The sequence below is a fragment of the Nicrophorus vespilloides genome, unplaced genomic scaffold (assembly GCF_001412225.1).
Source record: "Nicrophorus vespilloides isolate i.1.1-1 unplaced genomic scaffold, Nicve_v1.0, whole genome shotgun sequence".
NCBI lineage: Eukaryota > Metazoa > Arthropoda > Insecta > Coleoptera > Silphidae > Nicrophorus > Nicrophorus vespilloides.
This window is the reverse complement of record NW_017096359.1, coordinates 33,289-51,556: the sequence shown is the minus strand read 5'-3', so window position 1 is coordinate 51,556 and position 18,268 is coordinate 33,289. Positions and strand designations below refer to the sequence as shown.

The window sequence follows — 18,268 nt, the reverse complement described above, 5'->3', positions numbered from 1 at the left end:
TCATCTATGGCTAAAAATACATATGGTCAATAGTCATTTAAATAATTAAATATTATCTTTATTGTTTTCTGTTTCTTTTTTTATTGGGTTAAGATTGTTGATTGTAAATAAAAGAAATTTACAAATTTTTATAAGTGTTGGATGGATGAAGGTGGAATTAATTGCGGTATTTGCGATGATATTAGCGATATATAGCGATGGACGTTCATATAGGCCTAAGTATGGGGACGTTACATAATTTTCGTCGGATGTTCCATTACGGAACGAGCCGAAGTGGATATAATTAAATGGAAAAGAAGTATCCATAAAGCCATAAAGATATACAGGTCAGTATATCTATGTAAGATTACGGTGTAATTTGGCACGTGGACAAATATATTTATATACGGGTAGGGCTCGGCTCGGCACGGCTCGCGCCGTGTTCATTGCACACACCGACTGCCTGCACACACATGGGGCATCATCATCCATGGGGCATGGGGCATTCATGCAGCACCGGGCTCTGGGATGGCGCTAGTGCAACTACCTGGATTAGCACGCACGCACCTGGGCTCGCGCCGGACACACTTATTTTCTCTTTCTCTCTTAACTCTTTACATACTGGTGTTACTACCTTTACCTACCACAATCTCATTTGTCCTCAAACCACTTTCGATCCATCCATAAACCATCTCCGTGCTTCCCCGCATCCAATGCCTTTTTCGTCATCTAAATCCATCACGACTACAAATAAATTATGAAACAAAAAATTTATTATAAAACTACAAATTTACATACTTAATTCGATCTGCCACAATAGTGCCAGAACATGTTACAAACTGAAATTGCGTAATAGTTGTCTAAACAGTTGTTTGTGTAATTAGTGTCTAAAAAAATTAATATGAACTTAATATTTTATAATTAAGATTAATACAAATAATGAGTAAAGTAATCCAATAAATCGTTTATTAGCAATTATAATTGGCTAATCTCTTCATTTAAAACTTATAGGAACTATAGAAATAAACATTGTTATATATATTTTTTTTCTTAAAAAAGTATAATAATTTAATCCAAAATTAAAAACCACTAACAAATAAAGAAATTTAAAATTATTATTTTTTTCTGAATAAGATTAATTGAATTTGGATTCATTTGTTAGAGTGTTAGTATTTTATTGATTTGGCTATTCCAGTACGTACTTTTTTTTTGCATAGTTTTGAAATAAGATTTACTAATTGTGTTGTAACTTGAAATTGTATATTATTAACTACAGTGGAACGAGAATCTCGCATAACGAGCAAAATGAATTGTAAGAAAAATGACTCGCTGAGAAGTCCTTGATTGTGCGTCTTCTACATCATTTTTAAAATTTGTGTACACATATTCTGTGTATTTTTGAATATATTAATCATCTTCGATTTTCTCTGTCATCTTTGTTTAAAGCGGACTATACTACACAAATATAAGTTGTGTTTGCTGAAAATGGAAAACACAAATGTACGCTTTTTTATATAAACAAATATTAAAAGTATAAAAGACTTCCAACAAGTAATATAAACAAATATAAACTCACTTCACCGTGTGTGAATTGGAAAACAGTTCCTAGTGTTATTGGTTATTCTATTTGCATCTTAGTGTTGTTTGTGATCACAAAATTTTCAAACTTGTGTTCAAACATGTTATTTGTGTTTTTTTTGTACAAAATTTAGGAAAACTTGCATGTCTCCGAATAAAAAGCCAAAGAATAAAAAGAATCATAGAAATTACAAGCAAAATCATTAAAAATCGAGACCAACTTATCCTTTTTTAACTGGCAAGGAACGCATTATCATATTATTACATTAGTTTATATGGGAAAAACTGTTTCACTATACGAGCAAAAATCCGGAAATTTAGATTTCATCTTCGTTGCGATGTTCAAGAATTTATTTACAAATTCGTTAATTTTGTTAATTATTGTAATTTGTTTAATTTTGTTTTGTTTTTCATACACTTTATTCTAAATAAGATAAATTACTAATAGATTATTACTTGAATTGTAATTTTATCTTCTAATTAGGTCTACAAATTACAATGATAATTGTTTTTTATTAGAAATTTTTAAAGGAATAAAATTTCAGGTCAAATTCAGGTAATAATTTACTCATATAAATGAATCTCCACTAGTTTTTTGTTACATAATAAGATAATGATAAAATCATAATTATACATTTTTAAAGTAGTAAAATTTTTACCACAGAAATGATTTAATCTCATTAATATAAAATATTTTCACACTAACCATCTTATATTACGATTTTCTCAATTGTAAGTTGTTAAGATATTATAATAATTCGTTACATCCCAGTCAATGTGACCGTAAGTAGTAAATCTTTCGTCATGTTAGAAAAGATCGAAAAGCAGCGCATTGTTGCATAACTTGCGATAAACCAGTTTGTTTACAATATTCAAGACATATTTGCAGGGAATTTATGTGAATTTGAGCTTTTCTAATGTTGCATCTGATATGTTTATGTAGATTCGTCAATAAACGAGTTTTAAATCTTGCTATTTCGCTTTTATTTTAAGGGTGTAGTTTTGTGTGTTACGCAAACCATAAATGGTAAAGTTTTAGATATAATTGTTAAAAATTACTTGTTAGAACATTGTGAATGAATTATTTATGTAGCTGGTCAATTTGACCTGATTGTAATATGAGTGTAACAAAATCAGCATAGTAGAAATTATTGTTAATATCTTTTATTATAAAAAACTATTTTTTTGGTTTTATTAGTATTATTGTTGTGAATGAAAATGTTAAACTTTTTGTGAGAGTTGCAATTAAGATTATTATCAAATCCTCTTATTAAGTGATTACTTAATATTTTCATCTTCTGTTTATTATTAAATAGAAATTAATAAGGTAGATTGAATCAAAGAAATATCTGTATTACATAATATTCTAAAAAATGATTATATAAATAGAAATTGGCGAGGATGTTCAAAATAAATGTTGTTCTACGAGTACCGATAGAGAATCTTGTGATTTATATAGAAAGCAATGTGAATGTATATAAAACCTGTTCTTAATTAATATAATATATTTCTGCGTATTGTAGATATTTAATTTGCAATCGCAAAGTGGCGAGTGCTGAGTCTGTGTGATACAATTATCATAATTTTCCGACCGATTTAATCCCATTGCAAATACACAATAATCGTATGTATATGTATATATATTGCATTTGGAGCGGCATTTAATTGGATGCGCATTTAATGCACCTACAAACGATATTTTCAAGCGTTCAAGATTAACAGATACAAAAGTCTAGTCGCTGCTTAGATTACCGTCTTTAATTAAATCTTATTGATAACAAACTATACAATACTAGCTTAGCAGATAAATAATGAATATACTGCAAGATAAAACGCAAAGACTTTTTGTTTTAAACAATCGTTGCAATCATTATATAATTTATTTACTAGTTGAAATGAAAATTAATATATAATTTTTGTTATTTATATGAAATATTCAAATTTAAAATAAAAATCAATGAAATATGTGGTTTTTAATTGTAATTAACAATAATATATTTGTTAAAGTTTTAAATAAATAAAATTTGATGTTTTTGTTAAATATATTAATAATTATTATCATACATTTATTTGTAAAATCGTTTTAAAATTTAGTATATAATATTTGTTATTTTTTTATAAACGCATTTGTAATAAGTCCGTATATATAAATTTTGTTGTTGTTTTCTTTGTTAATGTATTATTTATGAAATCGTAAAGTATGTTCATTTTTATGAAATAAAGTTATAAAAATAGTTGCAGCATGAAAATAATGTGCTAATAGGAGAAAAAACCTGTCTAGGCTCTGGAATATTTCATCTCGAGTCACAATCACAGTACATGTTTATAAAGCAAGTTTGCAGAGGCTGTGGACGGTGGAGCACGCAATAAACATATAGATTACCAACATTTAACATCAGCATTTGCCATGATTTGTACAGAGCGTCGCCGGAAACACAGACCAATTTGCCATGAATATTCCCGATGCGACGGCTCCTCCGGCATCGAGTCTTTTCGTTACGTAAAAAAAAACGAGCAAAAAAAATAGAAAAAGTAAATAAGTGAATAAATATGAGTAGAATCGGAAGCGAAAAGGAACGATTAAATAAACTTCGCGCATTTGTTGCCCAGGTAACGTTTCTATCGGGCGTTAGAACCAATGGAGAGGCAGGAAATTGGCCAGGTGTTAGACGATAGGGTTTCGTGGGAGTACATACGTTTCCATTGGTTCCTGGTTGTCTAGGAAATGGGGAACGGGGAGTGGCTCTAACGGACTCAGGATAATCGTCCCGGAGTTTAGGCAGGCTGGATTACCGTTCCAGCTTTCAGTTTTCGCTCTGACCTTCTACTGTTAGGGTGTGTGTGGAACGGCGTTAGATAACACGCGCATAGATCGAGAGGAAAAGAGAGAGAGAATAACAGAGTTTTGTAGTCGCGATTAAACACGCATCGGATTTATATCGAACGAAGACTTCTCGTTAGGAACTTACTAAGTGGATTTATTTTTTATTTACGCAACATAAATTGTTTCAACTTTAGTTTGTTTTTATTTACAACGTGCATTACATCGATAACAAAGTTTTCCCATTCCCCGAAGATATGGTAATATTGTAAGTACCAAATTATTTTTATTATTATTCCAATTGTAAACATACAGCATTCTTATTAATTCCGATTAATTCACTGAAAAATATTGAAAACTTCATAATAACAATTTAAAATTGAAATATAATAGATTTGATCTTTATTTTATATATACTTTATTAATTTACAATAATACTAATTTATGAAAACATTCGTTGTTCAAAAGTATAAACAAATAATAATATAATTAATATTAAACGATTTATCAAATAAAAAAGTTATGTAAAAATTAATTAACGTATAAAAATAATTGAAAATGAAATATTTTTGTATTTAGGTTTCCTATAAGATCTATCGTTGAAATCACTTAAATAAGAAAATACTTTTTAATAGAAAAAAATTTATATATTCTTTGACTAATTGTTTATTATTAAATATAATTAAATGAAACTAGATTTAAATTTACGTTTTTCATTCAAATATTTTTATTTTTTATTCAATAATTTTCAAATGTATGCGGAAAATTTATGTTTTATTTGAAATTATTATTATTTTAACATTAAATTTAATAAATAATAAAAACAATGAAATTTTATGTATTGTGTTTAATTGCAATAACATTTGTAAAAAGGAAGAGAAAGTAGGATTTAGGGTATTGATGAAAATGTGATATATCGATGGATCGTTTAGATAGTGAAGAAAACAATAAAGGCGATAGGAGTATCAATGGAATAAATTTATTCTTCTGTAAATAATCGCGGTGTGACCGATTCGGTCGTAAAGTAGCCGCGGGCTCGTGCTTATTAAACAATCATAATTTACTGTTGTCACGAAACTGGCAATTATCATGTTCGATTAATAATACGATATCTGATCCCTCATCGTAAATACGTAATCTATAGAAGGTATCCGAGCAAGAAAAACCATGTTGAAATAGATTGTGTTTGCCTTATTACGCTCATAGGTATTATACCGATAGATTTATACGATGAGGATAAATCCACTTCCTTGTACGCCACAATCAATAATCGGAATAATTATAAGAGGAATCTGTATAGGTGTGCTGTTGGTTATCATTGTGCGTTTTCTGATTTATAACTATTTGTTTTCTTTTCTTCTGAAGGCATACTCCGAATTCCCCTGGCATGTCGTGCCGGGTCAATTATGCATCTGGATCGTCCTCCGAGTGGGACATCAACGATAGTTCAGTGCCCAGGATCAGCGAATACGATGCATTCTCGGAGTGGGCGGATGGACATTGCAGACTCGTCTATAGAGCGGACTCGGAGGAAGCCAAAAGGCATTCTTCCGGCTGGGCCATGAGGAACACCAACAACCACAACGTGCATATACTGAAGAAGAGCTGCTTAGGTGTCCTAGTTTGTTCACTGAGATGCACCCTTCCCAGCGGTGATAGAGTCCATCTGAGACCGGCGATTTGTGATAAAGCCAGAAAGAAGCAACAAGGTAATTTGCTAACACAATTTAAAGAGAGAGAAAATAAAAAAAAATCAAATATAAATTAAACATTTATTTAATTAAACGTAATTCCGTTGTTTCAGGAAAACCTTGCCCGAATCGTCAATGCACTGGACGTTTGGAAATCCTTCCATGCAGAGGACACTGCGGATATCCCGTGACGCATTTCTGGCGACACACGGAACACGCAATCTTCTTCCAATCCAAAGGAGTGCACGACCATCCCAGACCCGAGGCGAAGAGCACCTCGGAGGCTCGAAGGAGTCTGGGCAGCGGTCGAAGAGTCAGAGGATTGGCCGTCCTCCTAGCAAACGAGGCGTCTCTGAGTCATAAGGTAATTAGGAATCCGTATAAGAATTTCGACAAATGTAAATTAGCGGTTGCAGTCGAGGAGGAAACAAACAAACAAAAAAAAAAGAGTCGAAACGAAACTGTTTCTCCCCCCGGCTTTTAATAACCAGTTTCCGTTACAAATGATTGCTGACGCTGACAAACATCAATACGATAGAACACCAATAATAAAAAATCTTCACCCGACTGATAAATCGACCACACAGTATTAATAACTGGTTAGCCGCAACAATTATATAGGCACAGGTCGATAATTAATAGTTCTAAGAGAGGTGAAAAGTTACTAGTATCATTACCATATTCTTAGATAGGTTTTGCATATCTTCAGAGCGCTGTCTTTGCGGGATAAGATCTCGCTCTAGGAGACGAACTAAAACTACAGATAAATAAATATTTCAACTTGTGTATTCCATGTATATTTATGTTTTCTCGTTGTTTGCAGTTGATGTTGCGCGAACCGAAACGGCAATGCAGGGAAATGGTCCAGACCCCAAGAACTTTAAATCCGCCACCTCTAATCGCCGATCAAGAGAAAAGCTATTGTTCCTGTCCACCGTTCGAATGCATATGCAACTATCAGCCAACAGCAATGCAACAGTACTCTCCGACATCCTATCAACAACCGCAGTTCATCGAATCCTACTGGACGCCGGAAGTGCCTCAGCAAGTGCAACCCTATGCTGCAGAACCTAACACTCCGCAATACGATTTCACCAACATCACCTCGGACCTCTTTCAGCCCGAGGAGATCTTCCAATTGGATCAACCCATAAAAGCAGATTTTATGAATACTAGTCAAGAACCCGCCGGACGTTCGCCACCAACATTATTGGACTTGGGCAGCGGCACCATCCACAGAGAATACAAAAGCGAGGAGCAATATTGGAACCAGTCCATTTCCATCACGAACGACGACAGCAACAACAGCTCCAACAGCCGCTTCAATTTCAACTCATCACCGGACAACAGTCAAATATCCCTGAACAATAATTTATTGCCATCGGTAAATCAAAACGACATGCGATTGTATTTGGACACTAAAGTGGACGAGACCTATTCGAAGGACTACCAGAATTATTATCATCAACCTCAGGGCTTCGAGGCTATAACCGATGCTAAGTTATTCTTCGGCGAAGATTCCATGCAGAACTGCGATTTTCAAAAGCAAAATTATGCGCGATACACGCAGAACGCTGAATACACAGACTACAATTTATTGTCGACTTTCGACAATAAAATTAACGCCGGCGATGTATTCAACGACATCGAGTTTAAGATGAATTGTGCAGCAACTAATCTCCACTACAACGTCGACTCCTTCGAAAATATTATTTAAAAAAAAAAACAGAATACTTACCTTACAGTCAATTGTGCCTTCGCAAAAAAAAAACTCTTTCAAATGATCTTTATTACTTGTAATCTTAAATACTTTGACATTCCCTTATACTTTATTATTATTATTATTTTTCTTGTGTTGTTACTTATTGTGAATAGAAGTATATTGAATTGTACATATTGTGAATAATAAATTGTGATATTAAATTAATCCACTATTTATGTAATTACCTGGAAATCATGCAAACGTTAAGGATGTATTCAGGGGGGAAACATCAGCATATTGGTCATATTACTTTATAATTATATCGTATAGTATGTTTCTCAATTCTCAAAAAGAATACAGCTTGAATTGGAGTCTAATTTCAATGGCAAACGTAAGTAAACAGTGATTCAATGTATTAAATAAATATTGATAACCCCTCTCCAGTTTATTATAGACAAACACTTCACATGGTAAATTAAATATTAAAAAAAAAAATACAAAATCACAATAATTGAAATACATTTTCAAACACTGCATAATTATTTAATATCTAAACTGGGGACAAATTATGAATATTCTTAATATTTTTCTATATACCATCTTACACACTTACACACACAAAAATATATATGAATTACATTTAATATCACTTAAAATCGGAATTAGATCTTTCCATAAACAGCTAATCACATCGAGATTGTTGAGAAATTCTAATTTAAAAAAAAAAATGAAATTAGGAAATGTGGCAGAGTCCACCTCCATATCTGAAAAACATGAAAATCACAGAATATAACAGAACAATCAATCCAAGGAAAAAATAGTACTTCCTACGATCATTCAAAAGTTTGGAATCTGTAATTTAGCGAATCACAATGAAACCACGAGGTAAAATTCCATACTTTCGATATAATTAATCCAACATACATTTACGTCACAAATGAAAGAAAATATGACCAATATTTCAGCTGATTGTTTTAAAATTAAAATAAAACAAACTTCAATGCTCTATTTACATACGGAAACGTTACTCTTTGTTTTTGTTTTTCTTAGTAATTTTTTTATTGCACGAACTGCATTCATCTTAAATATATTTATATAAAAAACATTGTTATATAATTCGTTTCACATAGACCAAATTAAGAGTAATTATACATTGCAAAAAAAAAAAAAAAGAAAATAGAACTCAAAAACGTCATAATTGCCTAAAATAAAATTTGAATTTTCGCATGAAGAATTCACTTAAAAAGTTCCTCGTATATAAATTCCATATACACCCCAATCATCGTCACGTTAAAGTCTCAAACATTTCATTTAAAATTTTAGTAGGATTTGCACTATTATTATAATTTTTGTTGTGTGAAACTTTTTTTTATTTTGTTCAAGAGGAAACAAGTTAAGAAAGTCACTAAGCAAGTATAGAATAGTGTTGGTCAATTAATACAATTATATAATACGATATTGATAGATTTGTTACACTTGATGTGAATAGATATTTTGTATATAAATGAGATATTTGTAAGATTGCGTGTTTTCTGTTAATTTTTCTCTCTCTCTCGTTCTCTAAAATAAGCGATATATTTACAGAATTTATTTAGTTAAAATGTTAGTAAATAGTCTAACTTTACTAATTTCTTACTCGCAAACGTAAAGTTGTTAGTATTAATAATAAGTGTATTAATTATTAAATAAAGTAAAACTTCTCTCACTATTGTAACTGAAAATTGGAACTGTTAAAAAGTTATTTTATTTTTATATAATATATGTAACGTTTGAATTTATTTTGAAACAGACATAGATACTTTAATTTCTTGATATATATATGTTTTAATTCGTCACTCTATATAAATATGCATTTAATTATTTGTTTTTAATAGAATCTCTAAGCGAATTGTATGAATATATTCTGAAGCAAGTTTAAGACTATTTTGATTTAATTACAAGGAAATGCTAAGGCCATAATATATATATGTATATATACTAAAACATATTTGTATATTCTTCTCTGTTTTTGCTTTGTTTTCATTATTTTTGAGACTTATCACGTTATTTCTATCACTTAAACGAAATTACAAGTCGCTGCTTGTATACACTCTTTAACAATTAGAAAAAAAATACTTTAAACGTAATTTGATTTGATTTACTCTAACTTAACTATTAAATTGTTTCGACGTTATAAATATAATATATATACAATCTAATTAATTGAACAAAAAGTAAAAGAGAACTAGAATATCACATTAACTTAAGAAACAATAGTTTTTTTTTTAATATTAATAAAACGCGAGAATATTACAAATGACGTAATATTAGGATAATCCACTTTGTTGCACCCTTACCAATAAGTACAAAGACTTAAATGGATTATGAAAGTAATTTTTTTTATTGGAAAGCAAAATATAATATAAAGTGCCCTCCACATTCTTCATCATCTTTACCTACCGCGTTTCATCATCTTCAGTTTCCGTTGCATCTAGGCAGTGTGTTTTCGTGGGTGAACTTGGAAGTGATAAGCAAATCGGGTCAATTGTTGACTGATCCATTCTAGAAGAAGCTGCAGATTGGGACATCAACGGAGTATACTGCGATTTAACCATGTTGCTCACAGGTTTCACTTGGATTCGATAAAATTTAGTACCTTTTGGTACTTTGTAACGGTTTTGAGACTACCATGAGACATAATAACATTAATATCAGAAATTCTATTGTTTTATATATGTTAACACATACCTTCTTCGCGTGACAATATTCCTTAAACTCAACTTCACCTGTGCAAAAGACCATTTTCTTCTCCCCAGGTCCTGGCCTTTTCAGATCCAAAACACTGACGCTATCCGAATGCAGAAAGAAAAGATACGGACTATTCTGAAGAATGGTGAAGTTCTCGTGCTCTTCATCCCATACAACAAGGACAGTGTCACCAATCGCGCATGACTCGACATTCAATCCATCGCTGCTAGTCATTTGTCTCTTCATTTTCTTACTACTCCTAACTGAACTAGTGGAGCATTCCATTATAGGAGCTATAAATTTGTATACAAATATATTAAGTTACTGCTGTTCCCAAAAACATAAATTACTATTACCTGGACATAAAGCAACTGAGGTAGACATATCCATTGATGCGCCCATTATAATCTGTTTGTCTAAACGCAGCTTACATTCCAACGCATATTTCTCTTTTTCTAGTGCAGCAATTTTTTCAGTAAACTCCGTAGAAGAGGAACTTACTTGCAGTTCGGTCATCTGTTGAATCATATTTTTATTTTTTAAGCATTCCAAGTTCAAAATTTCCTCCCTTTGCCTCAAAGTTTTTATAAGAATATCCTTCTCATCTGAAATTCTTTTCGCAATCTCTTCGACCTTCTTGTCCTTCTCTTCCTCGTAAAACGCACGCATTTCTTGTATCTTTGATTCCATAATATCGGACCACTTTTTTGCCTCTTCCATCTTTGCATCTTCAATGGCTTTACTTTTTTCATATTCCAAATTATCCTTAATCTGTTGGATTAAACTTTGGTCAGATTTATCGATTTTTTCCAAATTCGCATCGGAAGGGCTTCTATCCAATTCAGAAACTAGACGAAATCTAGTTCTTAAATTATCCATTTCAGTCTTATGTTCCCGGGTAAGTTTATCACTTACTTCTTTTATGGTCTTATCTTTTTCAACTTCTAATTTTGCAATTTTCTCATGGAGAGCTGTGAAGTCGTCGCGTGTCTTTTCATGATTGTTCTCAATTACTGCACATAGCCTCTCATTTTCCACAATAATATTCTTTAATCTATTGTCTAAATACAATTTCTCTGTATTCAGGCAAAGCATTTCTTCTTTATTCAATTCAAACATTCGCTTGAATGCATTCAACTCTATTTCATGTTGAGAAGAAAGGCGCTTAATAATTTCCTGTTCTTTGCTGTCTCGTTCGCACATTAAGGCAGTACAGCTATTAGCTAACTCCAGGTACGTTTCCTCTAGTTCCGCTTTTTCCTTTTCGAATAGTGTCTTTAAATCCTTCAAATCACCGAGCATATTTGTTGAGGTTTCCTTCATTATCGTAGATACGTTCATAGCTAACGACTTCAACCTTGACTGTTCATTACGGGAAGTCTGCAAATTATCCTAGAATAATTAAGAGCATTTTAATGGTTAAAACAAAATGATAAGCCATCGAAAGGTGTAAAATTTGCAAACAATAAAAATAACTAAAATAATCTAACGTTGCAAAATTATAAAGTCCAAAATAATAATAATAATTCAAAATAATAACTATAAGAGCAAAAACTAATAAAACAATAATAATACAAAAAAAAATAATGGAAAACCTAATTGTCTACTAGTTGTAGTAGAATATACCTGCAATAAAGCGACAACATCGTTTGCATTGCTAAGTTGTTTAGCATATTCGCTATGCGCATTATTTCCGGCATCAATGCTTAAACTGGACGGAAGACTCTCATCAATGTAATATTCATCGTTTATAAAATCATTGGGCTGAATGGCTTGAGTTGGTGAAATAGGCGACAATAGTGCGTTGCCACATTTAGGTGGTGATTGGGGAGTATGTGGCGATATAGATTTGGAGCGAACGAAATGCGCCGAATTGAAACCCTGAAGATGCGAATTGTAACAACTATCGGTATTTTTTAAACTAGACAGTTCGTCTATGCTTTCTAGCGAAATATTCTTAATGTTAGTAAAACTTTCAGTGTTACTTCCACTAATGCTAAGTGTCCTCTGCTGAGGCAGACTTTCCTTAGACGTGGTTAACTTTTGAAATGATCTGGGAGGTTTTTTAGGTGGAACAATGGACTTTTCACCCACCTCTGTTGTTATTGTTGAAGCATCTTGGCATCCAGGTCGAAGTGAACTCAAGACCTTATCGAACTGTAACTCTTGCGGACTTTGTCCAACCTTTTCAAATTCATCAGTGTCCGTTTCACTATCACAGCCCCTAAAAATGCAATTAATACTTTTCATTTTAAGATCGTCAAACATCAACTTACTTTTCCAACTCTTTCACGTGTGATAAATGCCGGGATAAACAAGTATCACTGTCTGTGGGCTTCAAAAGATTTTGATCCATATTACTGGCTAAGCCAATCTCGTTAACAACATCTACCAATCTATCTTCGACTTTTCTACCGTCATCAGGAATATCGTCTTGTTTTACAAAAAACTTAGAGAAGAAGCTTGTTACTGCCGATATATCGTGCACCATACAATTCTCAGACATATCCGGCAGCATAGATCTTAACTGATGGACATCTTCAGCTGTAACTTTTGGTAAACTAGAATCAAATATTGAAGGAGTCTGAGTAGCAAATGTCGGAGGCATATCTTCCATGCCAGGAAAAAGAGCATTCAGAAAATGACCCTCAAACATGGATTGAAATTCTTTTCTCCTCGCAACTTCTTCATTGTGAATGGTCAGCACATGACAAGCCAATTCAGAAGCCCACTAAAATGAAAAGTTTAAATAAACTAAAATATACTTTTAATAAATTAAATATTACCATCAAGAACGACTGAGAAAATTCTCTACGACGAACAACTTCCACAATAGCCGACAAATACATGACAGGAGCTAGATGAATTTGTTGCAAAATTTCCAAATTTTGTCTCAATCTTTTCAAATTATCATGATATATCACCAGCTTGTGATTTGCATCGATCATCATATTCTGAACGAACATGACCCATTTCAATCTTTGAAACAAATTTAAACATAACTCTTCCTTTGCCTTTGCACACCTCCGACGGATATCGCATAATAAGGCATGGTTAGCATCCATCACATTCAATTGATTGCGATGACTTTCGCACAGATCCGGCAATATAGACTTATCTCCCAAATGTCCAGCCCTATTTTGATTCTAAAAGACAACATAGCAATTAGAAAACCCTGTTATATGCTAATACTATTAAACAATACCTGTTGAAATGATTGTGCTAAGTCAAATTGTTCTCTTACATATTTTTTAGTTGTAATCATCAATTGCTCTAACCCACACAACCTAACCGATAACCCCTTGACTTCCTTCATTTCCATATTCTGTGCTTTACGTATCACAAGTTCAATTTCCTTATGCAATGTCGAGAAAACCATTTGATCGAACTAAATTTAAAAAAAAATGATAAATTCAGATTCATTATGCATTTGTAAATAGTTTACTTGTTCTAGCCCTTTTGAGCAGTGATCATACAATTGCTCCATTGTATTCCTGCTATCAGTGGAAGAAATCCATTCAAATAAAGTAATATCTTTATTTTCCAAGTTAACCTGTTCATCCTCGTTATCGTTCTCTTGAACAATTCTATCATCAACATTATTTTTAGCAGATGTTTCCAACAAGGTATGAATTACTGGTATTCTACCCAGTACTTCTAAATCATCGTTAAAGCTGAAAAAGAAAACATTAGATTACAAACGTCCTAGTTTTACACATCAAACAAAGCTCACAATTGCAGAAACTTTTTGTAATTGTCATGTTCACTCAAGAAATCGTTGAAATACTCCTCGAATAACTCGGACCTGTTTCTGAACTCGTTGGTAATATCTTCGAGATTTGCTACCACTGCTGCCCATCCCTGTTGCTGTAGATGCTGTTCGTGCACGAGCTTCTCACATAACATCGTTTGTTGTTTCGCGCAGTGATGAAACTGCATGGCCAACTTGGCACGTACTGCTATAGTCTCATAAGCAGGTGGCAAATCTTTTGCTTTTTCTACTCGATTTTTCAAATCTATCATAAAACGAATTTCTTTACCAAAGGTATAATTAGTAAAGCGTGTTAAAAGCATGGATAATTTATTAATTTCAATATCAGTTTGAAAATGGTACTAAGTGAATCCAAATAGAAATATTTTGGTTTCCTAGATTGAAACCCAAATATACATTTGGTCCTTAATACCACTCAATGATAATTAATAAGTAAATAGAATAATATTCTGAATTAATTAAAATTGATAAAAATTATATTTGATTACAAAAATTTTAAACAGTTTTTTTTTAAATCATTATATAAACAGTTTAAATAGCTAAGAGCAGAATTTACGAAAATTGTAAAATATTGATCAATTTATAATTTGCATAAATATACAAGTAGACTTGGTTTAAAACACGTTTATTATGAGCATTGGAAAAAAAAACAAACAACTTATTTGAAGCAGGTATCGCGCGACCTCATTTAACCCTGATCAAAATGCCTTCATTTATTCTTTCTACACTTTTATTTATAGACATTGCTGTTACTGGTTAGTTGGTTTCTTGTTTTGACGGATATTGAATCATAGATTTAAATTTGTTTTGATTGTTTTTCTTATAAAAACAAACAACCTTGAACTACCTCAGCAATGAATGTATTATTGAACGCATTTCAAAACAAGCCAGTTGCTGCTTCTTATGCATTATAAAATTCAAATCTTTGTTGATTCTATAATGCACATTTCAAACTGATACAGCAATCCCATAACCAAGGAAGAAGAGCTGTAGGAAAGCGTGAAACGAAGCACTTACCAGCAGAATCCGCGCCACAATCTCCGGGCATTATTTCCGGAGTTATAGATTCTATGATGCATTTACTGAAAAGGAAAATGGGGTTTGTATCCGTGCCAGCCGAATAAGAGCACACTTGGGAATCTTCTTCCAAAGATACACCACCGCTAACTAGCAAGACTTGTTTATCTACTGGAATTCCGCACTCCTTTTCCACGAATTTCTTCAAATGAGATACGCTAGAAATAATAGAAATAACATGATTTTTACAAGTTCAACAACAATTTTCAGAAATAGAGTAAACTTATTTTCGCATTTACAAACGTCTTCTTATTATCGAGTATTTGTTAAGTTGTAAACAGTGAGCGCAAGATAAAGCAATAATTACAAGATAATTCAATTTTCTTAACAATATTATTGTCGACCAGATACATAAAAAATGCGATATCACGTTTACTAAGGCTGATTTAAAGATCCTACCAAGTATTAATCCTTATTTTCCATATAAATAAGACATTACTTGTGAATAAATAACATTTATTTCATTCATATTGTCCTAAAAACAATCATAAAGTTAATCATTAATTCAATATCAAAAAATTACCATTGTTTGTTAAGCGGAACATTTTAATTGTTAAATTGTTTGTTTGATTGATTAATTGGTAATAAGTTTTTAGAAATGAAAACATTCATGTATTTTGTGGAATCATAAATTATTTAAAAAAGATAATGTAAATAAAAGTGAAAGAAATAAAGATTTATAACAACATAATGTTATAGTATAACAAACCTTTCAATTGCTAAGCTCATGTCGAAGGTCATCATTGAGCCAATATCTACATAGAATACGTACAACATCTTTAATGTTTGAAAGAAGAATTTCTTGAGATCAGAAGGTTGTCACCTGAAAAAGAAAGAAAGAAATGAAACTGCTTGTATCACAATGATTGAGTTAATGGCTCTATTATAATCCATGATTGATATATACAAAATCAGTGACATTTATTGATTACTCTGCAAAATAACTACATGATGCATATATTGTGTGTGAATTCGTTAAGAGGAAACAAGTGTATATGCATTTAAAAATGATTAAATTAAACAGATTTACTGGTCCGATGATGCTGATGATGATGTTATTGTTTATGAACATTTCATCACCTTCCTAACAGATACAACCATTTCATCGCATGCACACACACATCACATCACCACTTGCTATGGATCATTTGTAATAATTCACTTGTTACTCTTTATACTTGCTATCTGTGTTCTGTTTACTACACATTCAGGTAAACAAAGGAATCCTAGTGAGTCATAAAAATGGCAAGAAAATAAAAATCCCTAAGCAGCACAACGATATGCGCATCTTTTAAAATAGATGCAAGGATCTACGATAGAAATGCGTAATTAGGATCTATTGTAAACATACTAGAATTTAATTTTTCCGACGATGGAATTCTTTTCCATTGCAGTGCTCGACACACAACTCGTAGCTGACATTCTTACAGCTGATGCCTAACAACACTAAACACCACACAACGAACTCCGATCTTCGGACCTTTCTCTCCCTTATTCACCGTATCCGTTTTATCCACGGTCAATTCCTGTCTATCATAGACATTTTTATGTGATCGCTACGTGATCATCGGTTGACGATTCACTGTTATTTAGCAAAAAGTACGTGCGATTTGCAACTCATTAAAAAAATACCAAGGACATTATACAAACATCAAAATAATAAACAGCTGAATTGTACAGGGATCTTTCAAATCCCACTACCGACCTTCTACACCTTGCTCCAACTGGTATTCGATTTCATTCCAATAGATGGAGAAACAAACTCAAATTGATCATATGATCAATGGGTTGCCTATATAATTCAATTGAGAATTTCCTCAATTTTCAATTAATTAAAAATTTATGTAACTCTTCCAATAATTGCCTTACCTAATATAAAATAACTTGTTTCATACATATTTGAAGCATTTGATTAAAACATATTTCTCACTAATTTTACAAATAAAATTACATTAATAATAAAGTTGTAATTTAGTCAAATTGATTAAATAAATTAGAAGTAGAAAAACGATGTTAAAAGTAAACAGTAAATGACTAAATTTAACAATTAGACAAATATAAATTTTCATGAAAAATCTACTACAAGATCGACTCTACCCTCGTATCATATTTAGATAAGACCTCTCTATCAAGGGTACAGTTGCATAATAACCATAAGATATGTTTAATAATATATTTAATAAAAAGAGAAACAATAAAGAACTACTTGATTTCATTTTTATCTATAGCAAATTTAAAATTAAGGACTTCAATTTACACTATTAACTAAACATAACTAAAGTAAACGTATAGCTTTTTTTCATATAATATAATAATTAATTGAAGAATAACGGAAAATGATTATGTATTATGTATATTAAATGTACTTACAAGGTACAATTTGATAAAACTTTGTAACACAAACTTTTCACAGCATACACTTGCTTCACTTATCTCACTTATGCATGGATATATGTTGTTTTCACTAAACACGTATTCAAATGGCGCGAAGTCTGTAGGATCGACCGATCGAGAGGTTCCAAAGCTTATCCGTCCCAAAGGTTTTACAGCCCACCCGACGTCCCCTTTTAGTGAAAGGCCTTTTTAGCAAGTTCCATGAAATTTTTGAACAGAAACTATTTTTCACTAAAGATTTCTAGAAAATTACCGTAACCATGCCGTAACTACTAGTTTTTAAAAATCCCGCCTAAACTATAAAATTTACACAAAATTACAAAATAATGATGATTATGAAATTATCTGATCTAATTTATTCATAGAATATAATAATGTTAAATAATTTCCGACAATTTATTTATAAATCTTATAATTTAAATCAAAGTTAAGCAACGACTAAACAGGTTTTTTTTTTATAAATGAGTGAGAATTATTATCTCGAAACATATTAGATGATTTTCACAACTTATGATACAACAAGTATT

General features: G+C 31.7%; 2 protein-coding genes across 8 annotated transcripts; one reads left to right on the top strand and one right to left on the bottom strand.

Moving 5' to 3' along the window:
* The first annotated feature begins 4,195 nt into the window (after window positions 1–4,195).
* LOC108556757 (transcription factor glial cells missing-like) lies at window positions 4,196–7,786 on the top strand. The gene is made up of 6 exons (XM_017912999.1): window positions 4,196–4,221; window positions 4,280–4,386; window positions 5,585–5,678; window positions 5,744–6,087; window positions 6,183–6,433; window positions 6,893–7,786. The coding sequence occupies exons 1-6, from the start codon at window positions 4,196–4,198 to the stop codon at window positions 7,784–7,786; spliced, it is 1,716 nt and encodes a 571-aa protein (XP_017768488.1).
* Window positions 7,787–8,386: 600 nt separating this feature from the next.
* Window positions 8,387–17,019, bottom strand: LOC108556758 (RB1-inducible coiled-coil protein 1). 7 transcript variants are annotated; one of them, XM_017913003.1, is made up of 14 exons: window positions 16,699–17,019; window positions 16,057–16,170; window positions 15,288–15,505; window positions 14,232–14,532; window positions 13,944–14,172; window positions 13,704–13,886; window positions 13,285–13,644; window positions 12,775–13,229; window positions 12,593–12,710; window positions 12,125–12,379; window positions 10,855–11,890; window positions 10,499–10,791; window positions 10,211–10,434; window positions 8,387–8,535 (listed from the first exon to the last, which is right to left on the bottom strand). In XM_017913003.1, the coding sequence occupies exons 2-14, from the start codon at window positions 16,122–16,124 to the stop codon at window positions 8,505–8,507; spliced, it is 3,771 nt and encodes a 1,256-aa protein (XP_017768492.1). In that variant the 5' UTR covers window positions 16,125–16,170; window positions 16,699–17,019; the 3' UTR covers window positions 8,387–8,504. The 7 variants fall into 7 exon arrangements, with proteins under 7 accessions (XP_017768492.1, XP_017768489.1, XP_017768491.1 ...); XM_017913000.1 differs by having other exon boundaries at window positions 8,388–8,535; window positions 12,593–12,722; XM_017913002.1 differs by having other exon boundaries at window positions 8,388–8,535; window positions 10,855–11,878; window positions 12,593–12,722.
* Between the last annotated feature and the right edge of the window lie 1,249 nt (window positions 17,020–18,268).